Consider the following 27,299-nt stretch of genomic DNA (forward strand, 5'->3'; position numbering starts at 1 on the left):
ATAGTAGAACTTCTAAGGATCCTTCTCGTTGGTCAACAAGTCTTCTCAAGTTGTCGCGTCTTCACTGAGCAGTGGTCAATATGGTTCTTTTTTTTGCCAGTGTGCCAGGTTCTGTAGATAGAGCTCCTAAAAACTTAATTTGAATTTCCAAGGTAAAAAAAAAGAATAAATCGCTAAAACGTCAAGGAACTCAATATTTAGTGGTAAGATTTTAATTTTTTCGCATTTTGCCGTTTTTTATATTTACATTAGTTAATGTCTTGAATTGGTTCAATTATGTGACGAAACAGTTCAATTCAAAAATTCGTCATTTGGCGGTTTCATTGAATGACCAGAAAACAGTTTTGTTCATATCCGTTATTTTAACGAGCCTGGCAGAATCGAACAAAGTGTTCATATCACGCGTCGACCCGTCCTAATATAAATTTATCATATATGACGTCATGCACATCATACCATATTTCAAGTACGATAATTGTTTTATTTAACAAAAACATCTATGTCTCTGTATGATTACCGACGTACCACATATTTGCTTTAGGTCAAACTATTGGGGTCTCAATTATGGCAGTTTAACCAATTTTACAATTTTTGCATCATCACTAATGGCCATCAGCAAATAATTCAGATCGTATATGACCTTGTAAGATTCCAAAGCTTTTGTATAATTGTCAACCCAAGATATTCTGTAAACTTTTAGTCATAACCAACATTAGGTGTTTTAACGCTTATTATAAAATATTTAAGCAAGGTGCAATTGTTTCCAGTTTTGTCAGGCATAGCAGATCTTTTTCAAAACTTTTTCAGAAGTTTTTCAGAACTTTTTCAAAACAATTTCAGAAATTTTTCAAAAATTTTTCAAGAATGTTATTTTAACTAATATCTTTAATCTTAAAGCGAGCTCGCTTTAAGATTAAAGCTATTAGTTAAATTAATTTTTTTGAAAAAGTTTTGAAAAAGTTCAGAATTATTTCAAAATTTTTTCTAGAATGTTATTTTAACTAATATCTTTAATCTTAAAGCGAGTTCGCTTTGAGATTAAAGATGTTAGTTAAAATAAATTTTTTGAAAAAGTTTTGAAAAAGTTCAGAATTTTTTCAAAATTTTTTCTAGAATGTTATTTTAACTAATATCTTTAATCTTAAAGCGAGTTCGCTTTAAGATAAGATATTAGTTAAAATAACAATTTTGAAAAAGTTTCGAAAAAGTTCTATAATTGTTTTAAAAAAGTTTTGAAAAACTTCTGAAAAATTTTTGAAAGGGATCTGAAAAACTTTTGAAAAACGTGGAGAAAACATTTTGCATTTCAAATGCGAATGTGGGAATAGGATTTGTTTCTGTTATATAATCATAAAAGCTTTATTGTTGCAATGAGTAACAGATATTGGTACCAGTTTTTTAGTTAACAACTTGATTATAATAGCAAATGCTGGTAGCTGGAACGTGTTAGAATGATTGATTTGTTTAGAGCACGGGCCCAGAGATTCGCAAACTGTCTCAAGTGTTTGGAATGATATTGCCAATTGTGAACAACCTGTTACATTGCGTATACCGTCACATAAACCCTGGAGCAGATCCCAAAGACACGCTGAGAGACCTGACCAGTTTTCGAAAAAAGTGCCTCAAATGTGTCATTTACGTGAAGAACATTTCAAAAAAGAACTGGGATGATTTTTTCTCAGTCACACCAGCCGAAAATATTATATCGAAAGAAGCCATTCAAGCGCTCAAGTCAGCCAATGATGATATTGACTACGTTTACATCGCTGCTTCTCAAGAGCCAGGAACTGACAGAAGAGACAACCAGATGTACAAACTGAAACTTGACCAAGGGTCCAATCGAGCATATTTGGACAATTCTTCGCAGCCGGATCTGTTACTGCGTCCGGGTGATATTTCAAATGAAGATTCTAAGTTGCTCAAAACCCTGGAAACAGTCATTTCAACAGCCGCTCGCAAATATTATTGGGGTTAGTCGAAAGTGTATTAAAAAGTACAATTTGATGACAGCACTAATATCTAATTTTTCTCAATTAGATTGGATTAAATAATAATTGAAAAGTGAACTCAAATTTCTCGCTAATTTGAATTCACCTTGCTCATATAAAGCACTCTAACTAATGTATATGTTAAACTGTCCTGCACACTGTGCGGGTAAGGCGGTGTGAAGGTAAAAAAAACCTGCAAACATTTTCACGAATTTGCATACCTCTACACGCTTCAAGTAAATTAGTCGCAAAAAATTTTTCATTTGTTAATTGCAAAAACTCGAGTAAAACATGCGCAGAAAAACTGTCAGTTGGAAAACTTTATACTTTATACAGAACAGATTCTCCCCCCATATGTGCATTAGTAGAAAGGCAATCTTCCATATGACTTGGGGGGGGGGGGTCCGGATCCCCTCCTGCAAAGGTTTCTACCACCAAAAAAATGATTTTTCTCCAAGTGAAACAAAGATTTCTGAATAAGTTTCACCAGTCTAGGATAAGTTCTGAGGGTCATGTTGACTGGTGAAACCTATTCAAAAAACTTGGTTTCACTTAGAAAAAAAATTAGTTTTTCGGTGGTAGAAATCTTTGAAGAACGAGAGGTTCGGGCACCCCGCCTTCCAGCCAAAAGGCAGCTACCTACTGTTCCAATGTTTACTGCTTGAAAAAACAATTTGTGTTCTGTTTTTGAGTGCTTAAACTCTCGTTGCATCTTGTTGTAGTAACTTGAAAAGACTTTTTTCTTAGACATCATGAATTTTTTTTTATTTTTGAAAAATTTTGAGCTCCATAATGGTCTGAAATTGATTTTACTCTATGAAAAAGCACTAAATAAATTCTTTTGAACTTCAATTTTGTCAACTGGCAAGTATGGATAAGACAGTAAAAACTTTCAGAAAAAATCAGAGGAAAAAATCACATACCAAAATTGTCTGAAATGGATTTTGCGCTATATAAGAGAACTCAAAAAATATTTTGTTGACTTCACTTCTTTTCAACGGCTAAGTATGGAGTGTTGAAACATTTAAATGTTTCAAAATTTCTATGCAAAAAGTTTAAAATAAAAATGCATCCCAGGATTTTAATTAAAGCACCATTTTCAATTATTTTAATTTTTTTTTCATAATTTCGTTCTGTAGACGAATTACTAGTTAACGAAGGGAAAGAAAAAACATCAACCAGCGTCAGAACCTTATACATAAACATCAAGAGCACGTTTCATTGAGATTACAGGGGATTCAATTCCTTGCGCAGACTTAGTTGATTCAACATTATCTGTTCGTTGAATTAGATTTTTAAAAACTCTTCAATTTTTACTTCGAATAATAACGCTCAACAAGATTAAGCTCCCAATGCTTGTACAGACATCCTAATTTTCCTCAGCTCCGTTGATAACGAAGGGTTTTTGATTTAATGGTAAGACTCCTAACATATATTTGTCTACTTGTGAAAATTGTTTTATATGGGAAAAAGTAAATCAAAGAAATCTAAATTGTTTTCTACCATAACTTAAATTAGTGAATCACCCACGTTAGTGTGAGGTATCATATTAATTGACTGGAACAACCTTATGAGGACCCTAAGAGCTAAAGTTGGGCAGTAAATTAGTTCTCAGAGTTGATTCTCAATGTGGGGAATTTGTTGCAAAATTGGTTTCATATATTTTAACGCTACTGTTTTCAAAAGATTGTGATAGATAAAAATTTCCGGACGGCGTTTTCTTAAGGTTTTTAACGCTAAATCTTTAACGTTTTTTGCTCTGCTTAATATTTCAATTGGCTTGTGTCATTTCAGCGATCGAGGTTTCGCTTGAGTTGAAAAAATTTTGCCAGTAATTTGAGAGATAACATCAAATTGTTGTGTTCTTTTAATTTCAGTTCTCATTCTTCACCAATAACTTAATGCTTCAAACTGTATACAGCAATTGCTTAATTTTTGGACAGTCTACTAACATTAATGTTTTTTTTTCACAAAAATTCTTTGTTTGGGTAATAGTAAAAATGAAAACGGTAAGGCTGATAGTAGACCTCAAAAGGGTAACAGTAAATTTTTAAAAGGACGTTTGCTATTTTTGCAAAATAATGACGCTTCACTCCCTGAAGCATCCACAAGTTTCAGCGTATTCAATTAATCTGGATTTTTATTCGTTTTCTTACTGGATCTATACGGAGTTTTGCTTTGCAGATGAAGCCATACATATTGTTTCTTGTTTATAAAAGTGTATTTGGAACTAACATCAAAAATTGTTGATGCGACTTGCTTATGCGCCTTAGAAAGTTTGAAAAGAAACTAAAAGGTGCAATGTCATATTCCTGCGGAAGGTCATAATTTCTTCCCTTAGTTTTTCAGTGGCATCCGTTGGAACCTCTTAAAATTGTTCTTAGTTTTTCAATTCGAGTGTTAATTTTTCTTTGTTTTATCATTTTGAAAAGCCTCCAGATTAATAATCTTTTTGTTTATTTAGTGTCATACAACGCGGCTGAGATTCAGACATAAAAGACTTTAGATCAGACAGTCTCAGATAAAGTGACCTCTGATTAGACCAATCAGACCTCAGTGACCTGATCAGAGTCTCAACACTTTTCGTGCACTCAAATTGCGCTCGATAAAACCTCTAATCAGGTTGTTCAAAACCAAAAAAAAACCTCTGTTCAGACAAATTTCAGACTTTTTTACAGCCTTTGTGTAGAATATTTCCAGACCAGATTCCACACCATCGTGTTTTCGAAACCACCTCTGATCAGACTTTCAAGCGCTCATGATTGCCTCTGATGAGAATAGTAGTTATTTTTTTATACGTCTAGGCATTCCATGACGTTTGGGTGTATACCAGACATTATGGCAGGATTCAAAAAATGTTATGTTTTCCCCTCTTTTATTGCAAATGCTGTCTTTTTAAACCAGCACAAATGTTAAAAAAACAATACTCGAAAAAAAAATCGTTTCCTTTTGCTTTCAAAGTAGCCTCTGATCAGACCATTGAGCGTTCGAAAGCGCTTATGATCAGACTATCCTCCTCTTATGACACAATCGTGCATTCGAAACATTCTGTGATAAAACTATCGTGCATTCCAATCTCCCATGATTAGACCAGCGTGCGGTCAAATATCCCTCTGATCAGACAATCGCAGACCAACGTAACCTCTCATCGGACAAGATTCAGACCATTGTCAAAACTTTTATGCGCTGAACGACTTTTCCACCATGTAATTCGAGAGCACGATGCTCAAGTGTGCGCTCGAAGATGGTCTGATCAGAGGTGACTTTGGTCTGGGGCACTTTGCCCTGTGAATGATTGACCTTTTTTGCGGACAAGGTGCTAATTCAACTCTGAAAATAATGGGGAAAGTACGCAGAAGCAACATTTGGGCCAACTGCGCTTTTGCTATACCTGAGTCAGCGCAATTCAACGGTTTTCAGCATTTTTTTTTTACAACAATAGGCGATGAAACAGGTGACCCCGACAGAAAGCGGCATTGAGTTTTACAGTTTGTTTTGAGGGATCTTTCCTCCCCCCCCCCCTCCTCCGGCAGCTTCGTGGTCAGATAACCTATAACCCCCTCTCTCCCAATGATGGTAAACATGTGCCATAATGGGGGCTATAATTTCGTGGGGGGATATAACGGCAAATACCCGTTTTGTGATACAGACAAATTCAGTCCTCAGCAACAATGGGTGATTGACGACGAGGAGAATCCTCTCAAATACATTATTGGGGAAGCAGGCTCTGGGAAGACTCACGTGTGTATGGCCATCGTGAAGAAATATCTGGACAAGATGAACTACCACAAAATATTCTACGTCATTGCAGAGCACAAGAAAGCATTTCTCGAGTTTGTGAAGGAGAAGCTTAAATCGCTCTTCCAGATTGACGCGAAAAATGACGGTAATAGCAATTGAAATTGTTTGGAAATTCACATTTAATTGACAAATAATTTTTACTGAAGTTATTTCTCGGGTCGAGGTGTCAACGCTAAAAATTGCGTTAAAAAATGTAAGACTTGCGGTGAAAGCGGTGAAAAAATTCAACTCTTCACAGGTTGAATAACCAGGTTGTATTTGCGATTCTTATAAGGATCACAAATCTAACAAAAATTCACCGCTAAAAATTACTGTAAATTTTTTCCGGTAAATTTTCGTAAGCTTCGCGGTTTTTTAAGCGGTGAATTAATTATTCACCGCTTGAGCGGTGAAAATAAAAGTTTCACCGCTAAATCCCAAATCTTACAAAATTTCTACGCTTTTGTTTTTTATGGCGTTTACTGAATCTGTTTCACAAGCATTGTAATTGCAGTAAGTGACAGATGGCGCAGTGGAATAAAAATTTGTTGATATTTAGGAGGTGAGAGGTTCAAACCTGTCTACGGCAGTTTCTTCTTTGTAAGAAATTCGTTTAATGCGTTGAAAATAAAAATGGCATCGCTAAACCTTACAAAAATTCACCGCTAAAAATTGCAAACCTTTCAGAAATTCACCGCTTTTACCCCATTCATCGCAAAAAGATGCGGAGCCTTTGCGGTGAACTTTTTATGACCTCTATTCACTGCAATCCTTGCATTATTATTTCGACAAATCTTCGACCCGGGTTAAAAGTGAAGTTCCAGTACCGGCATTAGTAACACAGTAAATCATCGCTGAACATAATTGAAATATCATGATCATGAAAATTCAATTATGTTATTTCACATTAGCTTCTGTACTTTCATTTTCTGATTGATTGGAGTTACCGTCAATTTTTGATATCAATGCCAAATGACAAAATCTTGGACGTTGGAAAAAAACTCGGATCATTGCTCCTTCCAGTTTGTTGAGCGGAATAAATTTTTCTAGACTAAACCAATGAGCTGCATTTTAAGCTGGTGTGTTTCATAATTAGAAAGTGTGTTCTCAATAAACTGAATCAAGAAAACCATAGCCTTGTAGAACTTATTCACCTCTGACAGTATCAAGTGAAAAAGGTTAACATTTTCCATAGAAGTTACATTTTGAAGACGTTGGATGAAAACCCGATTATTACCGTTTTTCTATGGGATAAAATCTTGTACTTCTTCGCAAAACTCTTATGGTGAAAATTGATATCAATTCTCAGTAGGTGAAAATTCCAGGCAAATTTTTCTCGCGTAAGTTCTGCAAAGATACTTTTTAAGTTTTCTTCTATGATGTAGTAAATTCCTAGTAAAACCGTAGAAGTACGTTTAAGTATTTCTTTTCTGACACTCTAAAACTTTCTAGAGAACACAAAATGGTGAGGTAATTTAAATTTGAGTCATCGGTGAATCATATAGTGCTTTTTAACCACAAGCACACACGAGTTGCTACTTGAACCAACTGTTACTTAAGTAATTTGGTGAATAAATCTCGAACGACCATTTGGTTTGTTATTTTGAGTAGTGAATTTTTTCGTCCTGCGTTGGTCAGATTTCGTCATATACGTTACTATTGATAAGAACACAATTCATTAATAGATGGAAATCTCGAGACGTAGTGGAGACGTTGAAAATGCAGAACAATCCGAAAACATTGAAGTTGAGTTAGCAAGAACTATCCATTAAACTCCGAAGTTTTTAGATATCTCAAATCAGCTAAATGTTTACTAGAAAACTCTGAAAACAAAATTAGCTCTAAAGCTAAATGTTGAAATGTTCTAACCTAATCCGGTCGTCTTGAAATTTAGCTAGTGAGTACAAACTAGTACAGCTCACAAGTTCCAGCTATCCCCAATAATTTAAGAATGAAGAGTTTATACATCTTTATAACTGTATAGGTAATTTGGCGAAACATTGAAATATTTAACTACATGAAATATTGGATTGAGAAATATATGCACCAGTAGATAAATTAAGAGCGATAACAGAGTGATTGATTCACTTCATAATTTTCATGGTAGTGTACAATTCGCCAATATTTTGGATACCCCAAATTTGATATTAACTAATAGTGATTTTTATTATTTTCATTTATCAATATTTTTCATTAATATTTATATTAACAATTGTTACAAGAGTTTGTTTTCTGCTTTAGTACCCATGATTATGTTTAATTGCTCTCAAACGATGATTGTAGCAATTGTATTAGTCCTGTCGGTCTCTTTTTATGAGATTTTTCGCTTGACCGATTTTTCGTCTGACTCTTTTGAGTTTTCGTCCTCAAAAACGGGATAAACAGGTAGCGCCCAGCGGGCATTCAGTGCTTCTAGAGCCTTTCAGCTCTGTTTTAGCTCAAACTGTTTTGGAGACCTATTCTTACGGTGTGAAGGGAGGTTCTTAGAGGTCGAAGACACCCAAAGTGCTGACCCCCCCCCCACTATTGCCCCTGGCCCCACCCCACTGCGATGTTGCCCCCCACTGTTGCCCCACCACCCCCTCCTCATCAGTCCCCGATTCACCCCCCCCCCCCCCCCCCCCCGTTGCTACGCTCGAAAACAACCGATCGCTAAAAACATGCAATTTTAAACCAATTTTCAAATTTTTTTCAAGCTTTTTTAAAATTTTTGTCAATTTTTGAGTTTTTCAGCCCTATGTGTCAAAGAATCTCCTCTAGGGTTTTATAATAGGTTGCTGCATAGTTTCTAGTGGTAGTGGTTTCAGCATTTTAACATCAAGAATTTTATCATTTTTTTACAAATTTTTTAATTTTTTAATCAATTTTGACATTGTTGCCATTATTAAGGTTTTTCAGCCTAACAGAAAATCTCCGTTAGGTTTTTATAATAAGTTACATTTTCACTGCAAAATTTGGAAGCTTTTCTTTTAAATTTTTAAAACATTAGTTTTTTATTTGATTTATTTACTTAAAAGGCTAGAAAGCTAAAAATTGCAGAGTCGAATCAAGTTAAAGCTAGCCTCACTGTACCGTGGCTTGCTACTGACGACGTCAACCGCCCACCGGTCGTTTGAGAGCAATTCGCCCTACCTTAGTCGGTTATGTTAGAAATGTTGGCCACTATGGTGTTTAGCTCTCAAGGACATAATGAGAAATTGTTCAAAACTTTGATCGATTGATTGATAAATCACTAGTTCGTTGGACCATTGTCTTTATCTTCTAGTTCTGCTGCCAAGTGTCACTGCTTTACTTCTACGTGGCCGAACCCCACTTTAAACTAAATGACAAAAGTGGGCCAAATAATTCTCTACTTACAAAATCCCATTTTAAAGTAGCCAATCAGAGATCCAGAATTGATATATTTTTTATTTGAATTATACTACGCTCTGTTGGCGAAAAAGATGTCAGCATCTTCTGAGGTACTTATCAAATCATGTAAGGCATCGCAAGAACTTAAACAACACTCCCTGCCTTGAAAAACCTTCATTTTCTAAGATCATGTTATACATTTTTAGGTCTGCAAAAATAGTTACGAGTTACTTATAACGTAGCAAGCTTCCAATTCACCCCTTTTCATTAAGGAGTTAACTTTCGCGTTATAATGTTTGTTGTTATATTGTTGGCAAGTTGTTGCGCCACGCTTTTAAAATAAATCTCAGACAAAAATTTCAAACAAAATTGCAGAAGCTCAATTTTACAAAAAAAATTACGGATGGAAAATAACTCTAATTTACTAATAAACAAGCAAGAAGTTAGTTGGTTGTAGTTTTAGCTATCTGGAAGTTCCTTGATCTTGCCCATAAATAATTTTTATTAAAATGGAAGCAAGAAGGATTAAGCCATTAAGATACCACGGATGAGGTGAAAAACCAAAAAGAGAAAAATATAACAAAACAATTTTTGAATGAAATGCACGGCAGTTATCTCGTAAAGATCCAGGTTTAATTTTTGAAGCATCAACAAAACTCTGGTCAGCTTCTAGAATTCTGGTAGTCGAAAAGATTCCAAATTAACGTTTTTACATTTGCAAATATCTTGAAGTAATAATATCAAAAGAAAAACTCCTTACTTTTAAAGTCCTGCTACTAGGAGTTAATTGGAAATGCTTTGATGTGATAAAGAATAGCACGGATGAACAATTGAAACCTATCAAGTCTTTTCCTTATTTTTTTAAAACCATTTTTTCCTTTTCAATTTTTTTTCAAAAACTATAGTATGGAAAACTAAAACAATATCCCAAGGTCTTGAAAATAATTAATATTGAATAACTGAAACAACTTTCTAAGAACATGAAAATAGCAACATTTGGAGAACTAAAACTATATAGAGTAGAAAAGGTCCGTTTTTGGAATTTGAAGCTTTGAATTCTAAGTAAAACTTTCAAAAAACCGTTTGAGGTTTCAGGTTCAAAGACATATTTAAAACGAAACGAAATTAGGTAATTAAAATCATGTTAAAACCAGTTTCTTCTCTCTAAAACGACACCTTCAGTTTCTCCTTTAAAAATGTTGTTTACAGGAAAAGTTATTCGAGGAATTACAAGTAAACAATTGTTATTGGGATGTCAGGTGCCTCCTTAAATTGTTCATCAACGTCCCCGGGAAGAGTTTCAAGTCCTGATCAGTATTTCGCCAGTGAAAAACGTGTCTTGGGTTGGATAACCGTTGCTGATCCCGTTTTATTTCTAGTCTTGAGATTTGACTATAAATTAACAACAAACAGCGTAGACTTTACATGAAACTAGCGTAGACTTTTACCGAATTTTGGCGTATCTTAGCGATCGTGAAACATATTTGCGTTTATAAGCGTAGACTTTGATTAAATTTGGTAGATGTTATCTAAGTTGACCAATTTCAAGCGGATAACTTATAGAAATTGAGGTTTTTACACGTTGCTCTTGAATATTTTGATCGCTAAGACATCTGTATGTAAATTGAAATCAATACTTCAAACTGTTTCCCTATTTTAACGAATGACAGCCGTAGAATAGCTAATTATTATCTAAAAAAACTGAACCAAATTTCGTTACTTGTTCAAACAAACTATAAAGAAGCAGAAATTCACGCAAAGTAGTGTTGTTGAAAATTTTTTGATCCAGTTAAAACACCTGGTTTTGAAAAGTTAACCGTATTTTTGCAGAAGCCTCGAACGAAATTGATGAAATAGTTCAGTTTTCTCTAGCCAAGCTAGTAAAAAAGATCTAGCAGATGAAATTTTTTAAATTAAGCTGATTAACACTGAACAAAACAAAAAGTTAATTTTTTAGAAACCGACTCTAGAAATCAATTTAGGACTTTTTATGACCGAATAATAAAACTCATATAAAAAAGTGTTTTTACAATTCGTCTGGTAGGATAAGGAACTCTTGCTCAGCACTCATAATTTGACACGCAATTATTTTGGAACAAAAATTTAATACTTTGAAATTTTGACAAAAATTTGTGATAAATAACACAAAGTTTTCTTTTCACAAAAATTGTTGAATAGATTGATGAGAACTATAAGATTATAAGCAGCTAAGAAACCCAACAATTGGCTAAATGCGAGCTCTGAAGCTAAACAAATATAGATCAATGAATTTTTGCAGTATAAACGCTAAATTAGTGGCTAATCTTTTGAGATCGAGCTTTAAAACAGTTGTGTTAGGACTACCATTAAAAACAACAAAAACATGCATGGTCATACGCTCAGAAACTCCCAAATGAAACAAAATCTACTACCCTTGAAAACGCCCAGGTCATGTATGGTCTACGTTTTGATTCACCATATTTAGGGAAGATCTAGGCTTTGAATTAACAAAAGTATGGAAAAATTGAAAAACCAAAATTATCGAAGACATACGTTTATGGATGTTTTATTCATGAATGATCTACTTTTAGAAACGCCAACGTTATCTAATGTCAACTTTAAAGAGCTAGTATGCCTTCTTTTGAACGCATTTAGCCTAGATCATAGATAATTTCAGCGCATTCACCGCCAATCGTAACGTACGTCTTTGCGTTTTTAAGACCTGAAATCTCAGCCCAGTGAAATTCAACTTCAAAAGAAAGAAAATAATCGAAAATAAAATATTCGAAACAAAGCGTTGCTCTCGCCTTGTTGACAAACAGGGGTATCACTTAAAAACGAAGCGTAAAAACATTATAGAAAAAAACATTCCAACATTTTTCAAAAAATTAAAAGATTGACATATTTTTAGATCAGTGGATCAAATTTTTTTGTAGGTTAATTAATTAGTTCAGACAACATCTGTTTTTTATTTCTCACAATTTTTATTTTTGTGTTGTTTGAAACAGGGCGAATTGCCTTCATCGATCTGAGCAGGAAGGCTCTTGAGGAGGCAAGCAAAGAGTCGAAGACAGCTGGGCAAAAAGTGGGCTTGATAATTGACGAGTGCTCAGTTAGGGAAGATCATCAGATCAGAACAACTGATGGTGATAATATCGATGACTTGTTTCCCTACTTTGACCTTGTTTGTTTGACCTTGTCAGTGTCTGGCCAGATGCAGTGCGAGCCGGGTCACTTCAACAACAACAGACCTCTGGGTTTCCAGAGATACGTTTTGAATGTTGGGTACCGGAGTAGCAGCTCTGTTTTGCATTTCTGCTCTAAGCTGCTCCATACAGTCACCTGGTTTGTGCTATTCACATTTTAGTTAACTAAATCATAGTGGCAATTATTTGTTCACGCTAAACCGTCGGATCATTTATATTTATTAATAGCCGCGTCCTCAATTCTAGGCGGCTATTATAGCGCTCCTAATTTTTTTTACAATTCAAAGAATTTGAATTGTATTGGGGGCGATGTCTTTTTTTTAAAGATCTGTTCACACATTTTCATGATTTTTGAAGTCAAATTGGAGTAGTGATTTTGATCACGCCGAAACAGGAAGTGGAGCGAAAAAGCGAGTGGTTTTGTGGCGTGAAATTTTTTGGCTCTAAATTTAAAGTGGAGTGAGAATACGGTGTTGAACAAAAATTCGCTTTCTCGCTAGTGGTTTTTTGTTCACATGCGGCAATTTCACTCTGATTTTTACTGTTTTTTCGATTTTTTGGATCGGATTTTTTTCTAAATAGTTTTCCCAATCCGTTCACAGCTTATTCTGGACCTAGTTTTTTGTTAGAATCAAAATTACATACTTCACTAGTGGTTTTTTGTTCTCCCTAGCAGCATTTTGACATTGATTTTCTGTTTTTTGTTTTTTTTTCATCTGATTTTTTTTAAGAAATCGTTTTCCCAATTCACTCATTGTCCGTTCTAGGTCTAGTTGTTTGTTAAGTCAATGAAAATTCTTTGAATTGTACGTCAGGACTTGTCCTGCTATGTTTTTTTACTTCGTCTAACAGATTTTTGTTTCGTCTTACCGTGACTTCTTGGAATTGACTTTTTCAATGACTTACCTCACTCAAAAAAATGACTTCTGAGCTCACTTATGAAACTTTAAATTTTATGAACATTTACTTATTAAAGGTCAATAGTGTGCATCTAAGTAGTAGTGCCAAACATATGCCCTAATTCTTGAATAATAGTGTCTTGAGTTTTTGATTTCGAATATTAATTTTGGGATCGTTTCCGTTTGTGCCCTCCCCCAAATACTGCACGTGCAACTGGGGGATGCAAATAATATGCGCTCACTAAGCTGAGGGGGCACAAACGGAGAAGATCCTAATTTTGAAAAGCCCTATTAGGGCTTTCTCCTTATAGAGCTTATGTGTCTCATAAAAAATGACAGTCCGAAGCTAACCCAAAAAGTCTAGTGGTCTATTAAAGGACTGGTGGTCGATCTGTCTATTTTATTTCTATAGTTGTTTCAATTCATGTAACGCCACAAGCGTCTATCGCGGCTATTTTCCGGCAATCTGCCGGCTATGTTTCTACTGATTAAAAATTTTTATAAAAACCGGGAACAATCAAGAGGAGAAACTGGAAATCAGTTTTTTAAAAAATTTTTTGTTTTCGTCCAAATGTTTACATTACGTTTATCTTAGAAAATAATTCTTTGAATTGTGAACCAATAAGGGCACCAAGTATTTCCAGGACTATCTTCTAAATTTTGCTAATTCAATTGTAATTGTATTCAAAGTGTAATATACGGTTGTAAACGATAGAAAAACAGTGTTAAATAATGGAAAAAGAAGCTAATGGTGTTAATCGCGTAATCTGAGGAGTGTAAAAAATAGTTAAAGGTGTAATCAAAAAAGTGTAAAAAAGTAATAATGGTGTAATTCAAAGAGTATGAAGTTAATCTACCCTTATTCCACTTTTATGTCTTAAAGTTACATTTTTAAGTTACAATTCATCCACCCCCTGTTAAGTGGGGCACTATAGGTGTAAAAATCTTACTTTTACACTCTCGTCCAGTAATTTTTGGGCAAAATCCTCGGCCTGAGATATTATCAGTTGCTCTGGTGTAAGTTTGATTCTCAAATTGGTTAGCTGTAAAAAGTGAAGAATATTTTTTCTCAAAAGTCGTCACTGGGTTTCTGCGTTGAGAATTTCGTCGAATTCAAACATAAGAAAGTAAAATTTAACGGACTTAATTCAGTTGCCTGAAGACCACACTTTAATTCCACAAGCCTACTTCCACTATAATGTACTTTGTGCTAGAAACACGAAACTAAAACAACAAAAAATGAATTATATTTTCTCAAACGCACCACGCTGTTAGCAGATATATATGTAGCTACGGCTATAATTCATAAGTTTCAATAGCACAGTCCAAAAAACACTGATCGCTCCTCAGATTTCAATGATCCGAAGCAAAAAATATACACAATACTTCTCTATACTATGAATTAAAGAAATTATTCAAAAATTTGATCTGCTAGGGCGTCTATAATTCTTGGACATTTGCTTTGCATCTGTTTATCTTTTCCATAATTATGCGCAAAAAAGATAAAAGCCACTGTGGTGAAACTTGCACAAATATGTGGTTTAAACAATTTTTTCAATGGTCAGGTAGTTACTTACTGTCAAAGTTGTTATTTGACTCCAAAGTTTTCAAAGCAGTTTTTAAATCTTCTGTGAGGCTAATGTGTAAATATAAAGTTTTGCAAAATATGGTTGAGAAAATTTTATATTTAATAGGGTCCAAGTAAAGATGTTTGAATACAATGACACGGTTACTTTCGGCATCTATTTATACTGGCATCTGTCTGAGTTTTAAGCAAACCTGTGTGTTTTATTCTCCAGTTAAGATTTTATTAAACAATGTAATGGCGCATCAAAAAATAGTTTTCAAAAACCGGGTTAGATTTATCTTCAATGTTTCTTTTCTTTTTATATTGTGATGCTTCGATTTTAGCAAGCACATTTGTGGAACCAGTATTGCTTCAATTTCACCGAGATCACCAAATGAAGGCAAAATTGATCAACCCGTTGTCGCAGAAACGGCCGAAAAGCGGAAACGATTCATAGACGAATGGCGACAAAATCACTCTCCAAACAAGCGTTGCATAATAGTCTTTCGTGATGACAAAAATTTGTCAGATCATTGTCATATTGATCACGTGGAGGGTGAAAAAACATTCTTCCACTCTCCAAGAGAACAATTCGGCAAGCTGACGTTCTCAGGGTATGAACAAGATCATGTTCTAATTGTACTCGAGGCTGTGGATTGCTCGTCTTTTCTGGACCAACTGATCCAAAATGGCCACGCTACGAACTTAGACGACCACCCCGATGCAAAGTTGTTCGGGCAAATTCTTCTAAACGCAACAACCAGAGCCAAAAAGACTCTCAACTTTATTGTTCTTGACATACCCGCGAAAGGTAAATTGATGAAAATGGTTTCTGATAGAAAAACGCTAATAGTTGCCCCGGATTACGACAACCCTTTAACTCCGTGGAGAAGGAAGTGTGAAATTGAACGTGATTATGGAACCGTTTTGCGCGTAGCCTTACATCGGGAAGACTACGAATCATTAAAGGAAGCATTCGCATACAGTGTTTTTGCCACCAGTGATGTTGCAGCTCAACTAAAAACGTTCAATGAGTATGTGCTGCCGGGCTGCGCAGGTCGAGAAAAAAGTGGAAACTTTTTGGACAATCTAACAAAGCTCCTCGAAGAATATGAATTAGCAGACAAATTGAACAACGCGAATAGCGATGGAGAATCTAAGACGATGAAAGAATGGTACCAGAGTGCTTACAGTCGAGGTCTAGTGCGAGTGGTTGACTGGAGAATTAAGCATGGTGTTCCGCAAGGTACGCCAGAAAATTTGAAAAATTTGAAATCACTTTACTCAGCAGTTTTGTTGGAAGCGATTGCTAACGGCTCTGAAAGAGTTGTAAGACACGCATTTATAGAGGCTCCAAAATTCATCTTAAAGTGCGGTAAAGACTTGCAGTTGGATGAGCTGGGCGAGCTGACTGATCTGAAACACAAATTAGGGAAGCCGAATGATAAGAAGGATGATAAGAAGGGTGAGAAACCCGAAAGCTTACTGTCTCTGGTTGCGAAAACGAATAAAGACCCAAAAGTAATGCGGTTTCTGGTTGGTCGAATAAAAAACGACGCCAAATTTAAGCCTGATTCTGCTGAGGTTGAGAATTCTGTTAAACAATCACTGAAATGGTCAGTTAAGTACCATGCGTTTGAAATGATCGAGGCCATGACTGAACAAAACGAGAACCAAAAGTTTAAGGAACTATGCGAAGAAGCTAGGCAGCAACTGGACGCCGAATCCCAACGATTGTTTGACGAAAAAAGACGCGAGTACATTGAGTGGAAATCGCAAAATTAACAAATCAACACACTTGTACAGGAACGTTTTAAGGAGTCTTAAGATAAAATTCCAATTATGTAATATTAATCAGTCTGTTTGAATATGCCCAGGTCGAGGTGTGCAAAAATCCAGACAATTTTCAACCATGATCAGACCCATCCAGACAATAAAGACCCGTGATTAGAGACTTTAGTTTGTTTACCAAATATCATACTTGCTCGTTTCTTCCTATCTTTTTTGGGTAGATCCAATCACTCCAAAACGAGATATGCAGGAATGAAATTGGACGTGCTTTCCTTTTTTTAGTAAATAAAAATAATCTTTAAACTCAATTGTTTGTGATAAAAGTCAACTAGAACAGCTAAAATAGCCGTGAAATAATTAGAAAGACTGATTTGTTTGCTTCGCAGTGTTTTAGAATATGGGAAAGAGAACTCTATTGCTAAATTTTACTTCTTTTGACTATTGTTTTTTAGTTTCTAAGTTTCTTAAATTTCTTAGTTTTCCACAGTTTTGAAATTGACCTCTATTTAAGTTAATTGTATATATTTTCAATCATTGAAGCAGTTGCTATGAAAATTTTTACCCCTTTTCCTTTCTTGGGAACAAATTTCAGCATCGAGATGTTAACTTTTGTTAAAAACAAAACTACTTTTATGAAGATGAGTTGACAATTAGTTTCCAAGCTCTTGTAAATTGTTGTTAGCAACCATTATATACTTTTTGAACTATTTATAGCCTCAACGACATATTGCCTTTCCTAATATTAAAAGCGTTTTCATCAAGTTTTTGTCGTTTGTGACCAGATTTTGCCTTGCCGATAGCAAGAATTGAGCTAACTATCGATCTGAAATTATTATGCTATTGATATAATTTTGGTTTGCTGCGGATCATACAGTAGACAGACTCAATCGTACAGGCAGACTTTAAAATGTACTCGACCATTTAAGCAAAAACTCATTTTATCCCTCGTGCGCTTTTAATTGTGGTCATTAGCGCACTCCTTGACCTGGGTGTTGATTGTAAAAAATGTAGCTGTTTTTGATCATCAGATAAAAAGTAACAATTTATAGTATTTTATTGTACAATGTATTTTGTTGTACATAATTGAAGTTCACAACATTTATTCTTAAATAGATAAAATTGATGCATATCTTATTAATTGCTCTCAAACAAAATTTGAAGCTATTATGTTAATCCTGCGCTTGACCAACTTTCCAGTTATTTTGCGTGGTGCCGTGAAAATTAGCCGAAAGGAAAATTAGTCGAATGGAATAATAGCCGAAAAGTAGATATTAAACAATCAGATTTGAGAACGCGCAAATGTTATTGTGAGAATAACAAGTTTGGTCGTGATATTTTGTTCGGTTGTGATAGATTCATATCAAGTCCCATAGGCCGCTGAGGCATGGCCAAATGCTTTAACTTCATGTGTAAGCGAGTTAGATAATTGTGCGTCCCACTTATGTCTGCTTAGTGCAATCATCTCATGCAATTAGTTATTCTAGTTTTCCTTCTTTTGACTTTTTCGGCTAATTTTCACGTCGGCTAATATTCCAGACATCGTTTTGCGTTTTAATTTTTGCCCTCAAAAACAGAATAAACATGTAAAACTCAGAAATTAAGTAGCTTAGCATTTCTCTTAGAGCCTTACACCTATGCGATGCGCCAAAACTGTTTTGAGGAGACTTAAATTCATTGTGTGTAGGTCGGTTCTTAATTTAAGAGTTTGACTCCCCTCCTCAGTCAACCCCCCACAATCCTCCTCCTCACTCCACCCATCCGCCCTTCTCAACATCGCAATTTGCGCCGCTCGCTGGTTGTTTGAGAGCAATTTTCCCGACGTTAGTTTAAAGATAAATTATTGAGATATAAAATTTCTGAAAATTTTGAAATTGCCTTTTCCACTATGAGCGCCATTCTTGAAAGAGCAAACTGACTTAATTGTGATTGAACTTTCCTGAGAGATTAATCTAGAGATAATTAATCTGTGGTTTCTAATTGTTACGCACAAAGTTCTTTGGAAAAATACTGCAAAAACAGCTTAGGAACGTATCAGAAAGAACCTCTTATATAAATTTTAATTGAACGTATCTTTCACATAAAATACTTAGTGTAAATTGTGCTTTTTGGATAAGTGCAGAAAATCTTAAATTGCATTTACGCAATAATAGCTGCGAAAATGCAGATGAAGTATTTAGTCTTTAATTTACTTGGAAATAAAACATTTTACACAAGAAATATTTTAAAACTGTGTAATGATGATTTTTAAACACGCAAAATGATACAAACAAAAAAAGTCAAGAAAAGGCAATTCCATTAAAATTACAATTTTATTCATAATTAATCCGTAGAAAAACTATTTTTAACACCTTTTTTATTGCTGTCCACTTGACGGCATGGTTTTACTTGCCTGAAGAAATGCTCTGTAGTTGGGAGGGGATGTGAAAAACACTTACGAATTTATGAACCTCGCGTGCAATTATTTTCAAAAATTTCCTACAATACAGTTTCTCGCTGTAGTTATTCATGCAAAAATATAAATAATCAGATTTCACACATGTTAATTGTTCGTCGAAATGCAATTCTTACTGCTGATCAAATTGCTAATCATTTCAAGGCCGTGACTGTATATGTAGTTAACAATAGTTATTAAGAACACGTGTATAATTAAAGGTTGTAACATTTTCTTACCTTCAAGTGTACATTTTCAATCAGCCACTTTGCTCAAAAGCCGTCAAGTAAACTGAAGCTGTCAAGTTAATTAAAACCACTATAAAGTTAGCCAATGGACCAAATAAAAACAAAAGATAGCAACACAAAATTAGTAAGGAAATCATCATACAAAATAACGGATTACCCCCCCCCCCCGTTATTCAATATGCCCAATTGAAGGGGAGAACACGTTTTTCAATTTTTGTCATCGAAGCCGGTCAAAATTGTGGAACTCTTCCTCAAAGTTCTAAATTCCCATATGCTAATTATGACTCAGTGGACAGAGATAAAGAACCAAAGTCTAGTGAATTGGGAACAAAAAAAGCATTTAACAAAAAAAATTGAGAGACACACTCCTAGTTAATATTATTTGAACCTAAAATACGATCCTTAATAAAGATAGAAAATACACTTTAAAGTAAATTAACGTTTTTTTTTTAACTTTTTCTCATTTTTTTTGAATCCCCAAATGTTTCAAAATTGAAAACAATGATTTTAGTATTGTTCCAATAATTCAAATAAAGTTTTTTTAGGACTTTTGCTTAAATTTGTTCCATTTGAGGTAAAATTATGAATAAAGAGATGATCTGTTAAAATTATGAAAAATATGAGGTAAAATTTTCAATAAAGAGATGTTTAGTCTTCCACAAAACCTTTTGTAATATGAAATGAAGCAAATCAGCGATATCATTAATTAAAATAATATTGTACAAAAGCGGCGATCATTTGAGAAACTTTGATTTTGTGATGTTTCTTAAAAGATTTTTAAAGCAGAATAATTGAAAAATTACGTGCTCGTTTTACTTTGGCGAAAACTTCCTTTTATTGAACAATTGTTTAGTGAACGTTTAGTGAACAATTGTGGTGCAAAATTTCAAAATTTTTACAGCAGTTTAACTGATTAGGTTTTCATGAGAACATATTTGGATTCAGTGCTATCACAGCTGCAAAGTTATAGGCTTAAATTAGTTAAATGGAGGCAATCTTGTAATTTTTACCATTTTAAGTGAGCGAGCAAAAAATCTCACAGAGTTAATAAAAATTGGAACTTTGGAGACTGGAGAAAAAAGAGCTTTTTTGTTCATTCCTTTTTTGACACAGGGCAAAAAATTAGATCGAAGAAAAACTTTTTTAACAGATTAAATTTTTCGAACCACTGAAGTCTTTTCAAGCTGTTCTTTTCCTTTTTCAAATTTTTTACTTTTTTGTCTTAAAGTGATTTGTTGACTAAAGTAAAAATATCCCGGTAGTTTAAGTAGATTAGTCTTTTGTTCTTCAACTGAATATTTTGTAAAAGAAATTGTAGCATGTTTTCAGCGATAATTTAAATATAGGCGACCAAATAAAAAGACTGCATTTTTGTGGGACATATTACGATATTTTCATTGCAGAATAATTACAAAGTTATCGTCCACAATTTTCATTAGTGTTTGAGCGAATAAGTTGTCCTGTGTGTATACTTGGATCAGAAGTTATTATAGCTGTGAAGCTGTAATTTGAGCTTCTCTATGATGCAGTGATTTTGGATTCTTTGGTTTCATCATTTGACGCTCACTTTTCGTCTTGTATTTTTTCACAAAGCTCATAAGAGCGGTTTGTCATTACGTTCTTCGTCTTTTAGCTACTTTTATGAATCGTGTGACTAATTATTTGATCCTACGTCAGGACAACAGCTTAAAGAGGTATGTCAAAATCAAGGAATAGGGAGTAAAATGTAATAAAAAAAACATTTGAGCTTTTATTAAAACTGGGTTTTTTCCAACAAATAAATTTCTGTACATTTGTGGGTGTTGTATGTACAACTCCGTCAGTTCAGCTCAATACCTGTTGTCATATCTATTGTATGGCAGTGAAATCTATTTCGCAACTATTTCGGCAATTTGCCCTCAGTGTTAATGAATAAATGTTAACCCGGTCCCAGCGAGCCCAGGACTGCAACTGTTTCTTTTCTGAACTTCTCGTTTTCTTCAAAATACTGTTATTGTACTTTTAAATTGTTCCGTACTTTCGAAGTTCTGTTTTTCAATCGACATTGAACCCGTCAAAACTTTATAATGCCTAATACTCTTTTATCTTTCTCAATCAGTTACAGGGGTCAAATTCCAACCTCACCTCCACGTGGTGTCCCCTCGGTAGGCAGTTCTGCAAGGAACTGCTGAGCCAACGAGGCTTTGGTAGCAGCAATAGCCTGTGCTGACCAAATCATGGCAAAGTAAACCTCATGATGAAGAAAACCCAACCAATATCGACTAACGGCGTGAATGGAACCAAATATGGAGCCTCACCCGGCAGGAATCCCGATGATGAGCAGGTCAGGCCAGGTCGTCATTCAGTTACTGCAAAAGACAACAAAAAACTATCCAAATAAGATGGAAGAAGAATACCAGTTTAATAGCCACATGGAATGTCAGGACCTTGTTTCAACCTGGCAAACTGGAAAACCTAATCAAAGAAATGGAACGTCTTAAATGGAACGTGTTAGAAACGTCAGAAATGAGATGGAATGGCCAAAGCACTTTTTATAAAGATGGCCATTGTGTCTGCTACTCGGGCAACCACTCACATACCCACGAAGTAGGTTTCACTGTGGACAAAAGCCTAAGCAGTGGTAATAAAAGCTTCATGCCTATATCGGACCGAGTTGCTCTTATGAAATTGAAATTGAAACACAAAACACTATGTATACTACAAGTCTATGCACCCACGGCTGCTGGGAAGAAGCGGAAATTACGAAATTTTATGAACAAATGGAAACAGCTTTGAAAAACCGGAAAAGCAATGAAATACTCATTGTTATGGGAGATTTCAATGCAAAAGTTGGAAAAAAGAAAAACGCATCCGCAAGTGGGGGCAATGGACTAGGAAACATGAATGAAAGAGGAGAAAGACTGATAGAATGGTGATGCGAGAAAGATCATTGTATAACGAACACTTGGTTTGCTAAACCCGAGAAGACGCTATGGACGTGGGCTAGTGCAAACGGAAGATGCTTAAATCAGATCGATTACATACTTGCGCCGAAAAGATTCCTGTCCAGTGTCCTAGATTCGAGCACGGCAGTAAGGGCCTATTGCGGGAGCAACCACAACCCAGTGGTCGCCAAATTGAGAATAAAATTGAAATTACCTTGTAAGGAAACGAAGAAGAAATTGCCGGACTGGGACAACATCAGCCCAAAGACAGTCGAGGAGATCCATGGCACACTAGAAGAGAGACTGGCAAACGTGGACCAATCGAAAATGTCGATAGAAGAGACCTACGGGATCTTCGTCCGAGTGATAAATGAAGCCAGTGAATGCGTACCAAAAAGCAAGAAGCAGAATCGAAAATCTTGGATAAACGAAGAAATGTTGAACTCATGGAAATGAGAAGGAAAGCGAAATCACAAGATCGTATGGATGACTACAGACTAATACATAGCAGAGTGATAAAAAGAAAGCTTCAAAGCACGGGAGATCTACCTGAATACGAAGTGCAAGGAAGTGGAAACTCCTTCCTTACAACATCATGCCGATGGAAGCACACTGAAATATTTGACAGATAGCAGGGAGATACAAGAGCTTCTCAAAGCACACCGGAATAAAGGACAATGAAGGTAAGTTGCTGATGGACGAGAGTGATATATGCCAGAGATGGAGTGAGTACATTGAGAACCTGTACGATCACCCAAATCGTAGCGACCAACCACTACTCTTTGACGGAATTCTCTCAGCTCCCGAAATATTTAAATTGGAGGTGCGCCAAGCTGTCAAGACTGCGAAAATAAGAAAGGCGCCCGGACCAGATAATGTCAGAGTTGAAATGTTGAAGTTGCTGAACGAAACAGCGCTCAAATATCTAAAACATTTGATGAATGAAGTATACGAGAGGGGCCATTTAACCAAGGAATGGTGTCAATCTTTTTTCATACCGCTGCCCAAAAAGGCAGGAACCTTGCAGTGTGACGAATTTAGAACAATCAGTCTGATGTCGCATCTGACCAAAATCCTACTGAAAATTGTAAGCCAGCGCATGAAATCGAAGATCATGCAAGAAATTGATATCTGTCAATACGGATTCCGCGCAGATTGTGGAAGAAATGGACGACAAAGACTTGAGACTGATACAGAACCTTTATTATCAACAGGAGGCAGGTATCAGGATTAATGACACTGTAAGCAAATTGGTGCCGATCAAAAGAGGTGTGAGACAAGGTTGCGTATTATCGCCAGATTTATATTCCTTGTTCAATGAAATCCTCATGAGTACTATTAAAAACCTCCCAGGAATTGGTGTAGGAGGTGTCAATGTCAACAACTTGAGATACGCAGATGACACAGTCTTAATTGCCAAAAGTCAAGAGGACTTACGAGCCTTGGTAACGCAACTCGACTGTGTGATCAAGAAATTTGGCATGCAAATCAACATCAAAAAGACAGAAGTCATGGTTGTATCAAAGAAGGCAGAACCACAGTTTACAAGATTCTGGTGGACGGGAGTACATTGAATCAGGTAGAAAATTTCAGGTAAATACTTGGACTGTACGATCTCGGAGGCATGCAAAGATGAATACGAAATCAAGATCAGGAGCGCCCAGGCAAAAGCTGCTTTCAACCAGCTGAGGAGTGTGCTGTGTAACAAAAAATTGTCCTTCCAATGCAGATACCGGGTTTTGAAATGTTATGTGCACCCGATATACACATATTGCAGCGAGACATGGACAATATCAAAAGTGGTACAAGACAAAACTCTGTGCTTTCGAAAGTTGGTGTTTGCGACGAATGCAAAGGATATCCTAGACAGCCAAAAAGAGCAATGCAGAAGTTCTGAGAATCACCTGCAAACAGAAAAGCCTGCTCAATGATATCAAACGACGACAATTGCGCTTCCTTTGTCATGTCATACGGAAAAGGGAGCTAGAAGCGCTATCACTTTCCGGCAAACGAGATGGGAAGAAAGCAAGAGGCAAACAGAGGACCCTCTTGCTACAACAGTTTCCTGGAAGACCGAATGACATAATACATGCGGCCAGAGATCGAGAAAAATGGAAACTCTTCACAAATGAGGCAATCAACGTCTGTCAACAGATATGATAACAGAAAAAGAAAAAGAAGAAGAATCAGTTTCAAACGTTTATTTATGTTATAGACTTGTGTTTTGTTTGTGGGGGATGACGATTTCAGATGACATCTTTTTCCAGGCTCAGATAAAGCAGAAAATCAATCTTTTCAAAATTGCTTTGTATGTCATATCATTAATGATTTCTAGCTCATTAAGTTTTCGACAAAAATTCTGTCATTAATTTGCAGCGGACTGTTATGTTACTCTTCAACAAACGGATTGACAGTTTTTCAGTCAATTAGTTCAGATGAGAGTTTATAGTTTTTAAGAAAAGGAAAAGTGAACATTGTAAATATTAGGTTTTCCTCTGCTAGTAAAGCAAATTTAGCGTAATTTCTCAGTTTTTTCAAATGCTTGTCTATAGAAAAGGGGTTCTGTATTAAGCGATGGGTGGGAAGGGGAAGGAAATGGTGTTTCTGGAGGAATCATTAATTGCTAACTGGGCACTATTGGGAACTGAATTTAGGCTGCCTTCTAAATTCAAGTTGCCTAAATTATGTTCCGACCGAGTTTGACGCAATACGTGTTAACAATGTCAAGACATGTTAACCAAGATCTTACATCTAGAGATTTACACCTGCAAAAGTTAAGGGGATTATCGCATTTAACATGGATAGCTGAAACAATGACGTAATCTCCAATTGAGAATACTATTGAGCAAAGTACATTGAATGCCAAGAACCGGAGGAGTAATAAAAATCAATTCCTTTCTTCCAGCTCAAATATTTTAATAAATATGAAATTTATTTTTGTTTTCACTAAAACTGACCTAACCTATTCTTTAACTGAAGATAGGAGTAGATCAGAGCTGGAGCAGAGTAGTTCCAGCTCTTGTTGGACTATCAGATTTGGACACGGTCTCCTCCACTGTATGCGACTGCTCAACTCTGGGCCTTGACTTAACAGAATGGAACTCAGGGTAAATCTATTTTGGAATCGGTCTTGACAGAGTGGAACCCACAGTAGGTCTACTCGAGAATTGTTCTTGACAAAGTTGTGACATATCAACTCTACACAGAAGTTGGTCTTGACATAGTTGGGTACGAGTTAAAGTCTGCTCGGTACGAGTTTTGGACACGGCAGAATACAGCCCAGAATATTTCTACTCTGCGGGACTTCCTGCAATCTAAGAAATAACTAGGTTTTTTACCTGCACTGTTTGCAGGTAAGCAAAATTGCAGGTAAAGTTACCTGCAAAATTACCTGCAAAAATGACACGTGCAATTTACCTAGAAAACGTTAACATTGTATTAAGTATGTACATTTTGACGTTAAAAAACAATCAAAATCTCTGATTGAAATTTAGATAATATTCCTCAGTGGAAGATTAGAAGGATACAAAGTCAGTTCAAGCAGAAAACTGGAAAATTTTCAGCAAAAATTATTAAGCCCTATCAGCTATAATCCTTGCTGTCGGTCAGTAGTTTCTGGCATGCTCCTCTCGAAATTTCATTTTTGTGTACATGGCTAAAATTGATTTTTCAGAGGGGCGGGAAAATGATATAAGAAAAAGTGAAAACGGAGCGGATATTTTCCTCGGTAACTTTACCTGCACTTTTAAAAAAAAAATTTTACAATCGTCAAAAAGTTGCCATATATCTTAATAACATTTCATTCATGAGTAGAAAAATTCTGGTTGCCAGCAGTCAGCTGATATTGAGAACAAAGTAAGTAGCTAGCGTTATTCTGTTAGACAAATATAAAAACCATCAGACATTGTCCAACAACTCCATAACCAAAACTTTATGTTCAAGGTCTGAGAACATAAATCAAAGAAAACTTATTTAAAACACTCTAAAACAAAAAACTATACGTACGAAAACAAATTTTGAACGCTTAAATGAGTATCGAGTTACAACTTTAGATCAATAAACCAGGTAGGAGAAGAATAGAATGTAGTCTGCTTAGCAAAATTGTCCAAGCAGAAACTTGATTTTTTGAGGTGAATTGGATATTCAGGTCAAAGATCACTCTTTATTGCATTAAACAGGAATGCCACATAAACAGAACTTACAAGACAAGGCGTTAATGACTTTCGTTGGTTCAACTGGAGGTTTGAATAACAATTAAGCTGCAAAAATGTTAAAAATTTAGGTCAGTCTGATTAAACTTAAAAAAAAAATTGCCAATAAAAACCGTACGTTTAGTGATATAACCTTACACTTGACAGGGCAGTTTATCAGCTTGAAATATTTTTTAGCGGAAACATTGGTAGAAAAATTCTGCAGATAATTGTGACCACATATGAATTACTTTACTGTGTTTTCTAATGCAGTTTTTTAAAAAAGATCTTTTTCTGCTATCGTCAAAAAGCTGTCATATGACCAAAAACATTCATTTTTACTTGAGAATATCGATAGTAGCTAGCGTCAACCTGTTAGACAAAAATAAAAGCCGTCACACATTGTCCAACGACTCCACAAACAAATTTTTATGTTCAAATTTGCAAAACGTAAATCAACAAAATCTTATTTACAATACTATAAAACCAAAACTGTTAGTACGAAAAAAAATGAACGCTTAAATAAGTAAGGAGTTACAATGTTAGATCATCAAACTAGGTAGTAGAGGAATGGAATTTACTCTGTAGAAAAATTTGTCCAAGCAGAAACTTGGTTTTTTTTTGCGGTAAATTGGATATACAGGCAGAAGATCACTCAAGGGATAAATTGGTTAATGAAATTGCCCCGTGAACAAAATTTTACAAGGCATTAATGACTCTCGTTAGTTAAACTGGAAGTTTGAACAAGGATTAAATCACAAAAAATGTTGAAAATTTAAGTCAGTCTGATTAACTTTCCAAACATTTTCCATTAAAATCTGTAAATTTAGTGATATCTCATTACTGTTAACACTATGTTCTATCAGCTTAGAATAGCTTTTAACGCAAGATTGGTAGGAAAATTTTGTCGAAAATTGTGATCATTTATCAACTACCATTTTGTTT

At 35.3% G+C, this 27,299-nt stretch overlaps 1 protein-coding gene across 1 annotated transcript; it reads left to right on the forward strand.

The window, feature by feature from the left end:
* The first annotated feature begins 1,474 nt into the window (after positions 1–1,474).
* Positions 1,475–17,663, forward strand: LOC142335875 (uncharacterized). The gene is made up of 4 exons (XM_075384221.1): positions 1,475–1,970; positions 5,638–5,874; positions 12,107–12,443; positions 15,115–17,663. Exons 1-4 carry the CDS (start codon positions 1,511–1,513, stop codon positions 16,553–16,555), a joined length of 2,475 nt encoding a protein of 824 aa, XP_075240336.1. The 5' UTR covers positions 1,475–1,510; the 3' UTR covers positions 16,556–17,663.
* Positions 17,664–27,299: the final 9,636 nt, after the last annotated feature.

This window comes from Convolutriloba macropyga, chromosome 3 (genome assembly GCF_964194025.1).
Source record: "Convolutriloba macropyga chromosome 3, txConMacr16.3, whole genome shotgun sequence".
NCBI lineage: Eukaryota > Metazoa > Xenacoelomorpha > Acoela > Convolutidae > Convolutriloba > Convolutriloba macropyga.

What these genes read in the sequence shown, in the direction of transcription:
- LOC142335875 (XM_075384221.1), top strand. Translation starts at nt 1,511, where the DNA reads ATGATATTGCCAATTGTGAACAACCTGTTACATTGCGTATACCGTCAC. An exon ending in CGCTCGCAAATATTATTGGG is followed by an intron (nt 1,971 to 5,637) that starts GTTAGTCGAAAG and finishes TTTGTGATACAG; the next exon opens with ACAAATTCAGTCCTCAGCAA. An exon ending in GATTGACGCGAAAAATGACG is followed by an intron (nt 5,875 to 12,106) that starts GTAATAGCAATT and finishes TGTTTGAAACAG; the next exon opens with GGCGAATTGCCTTCATCGAT.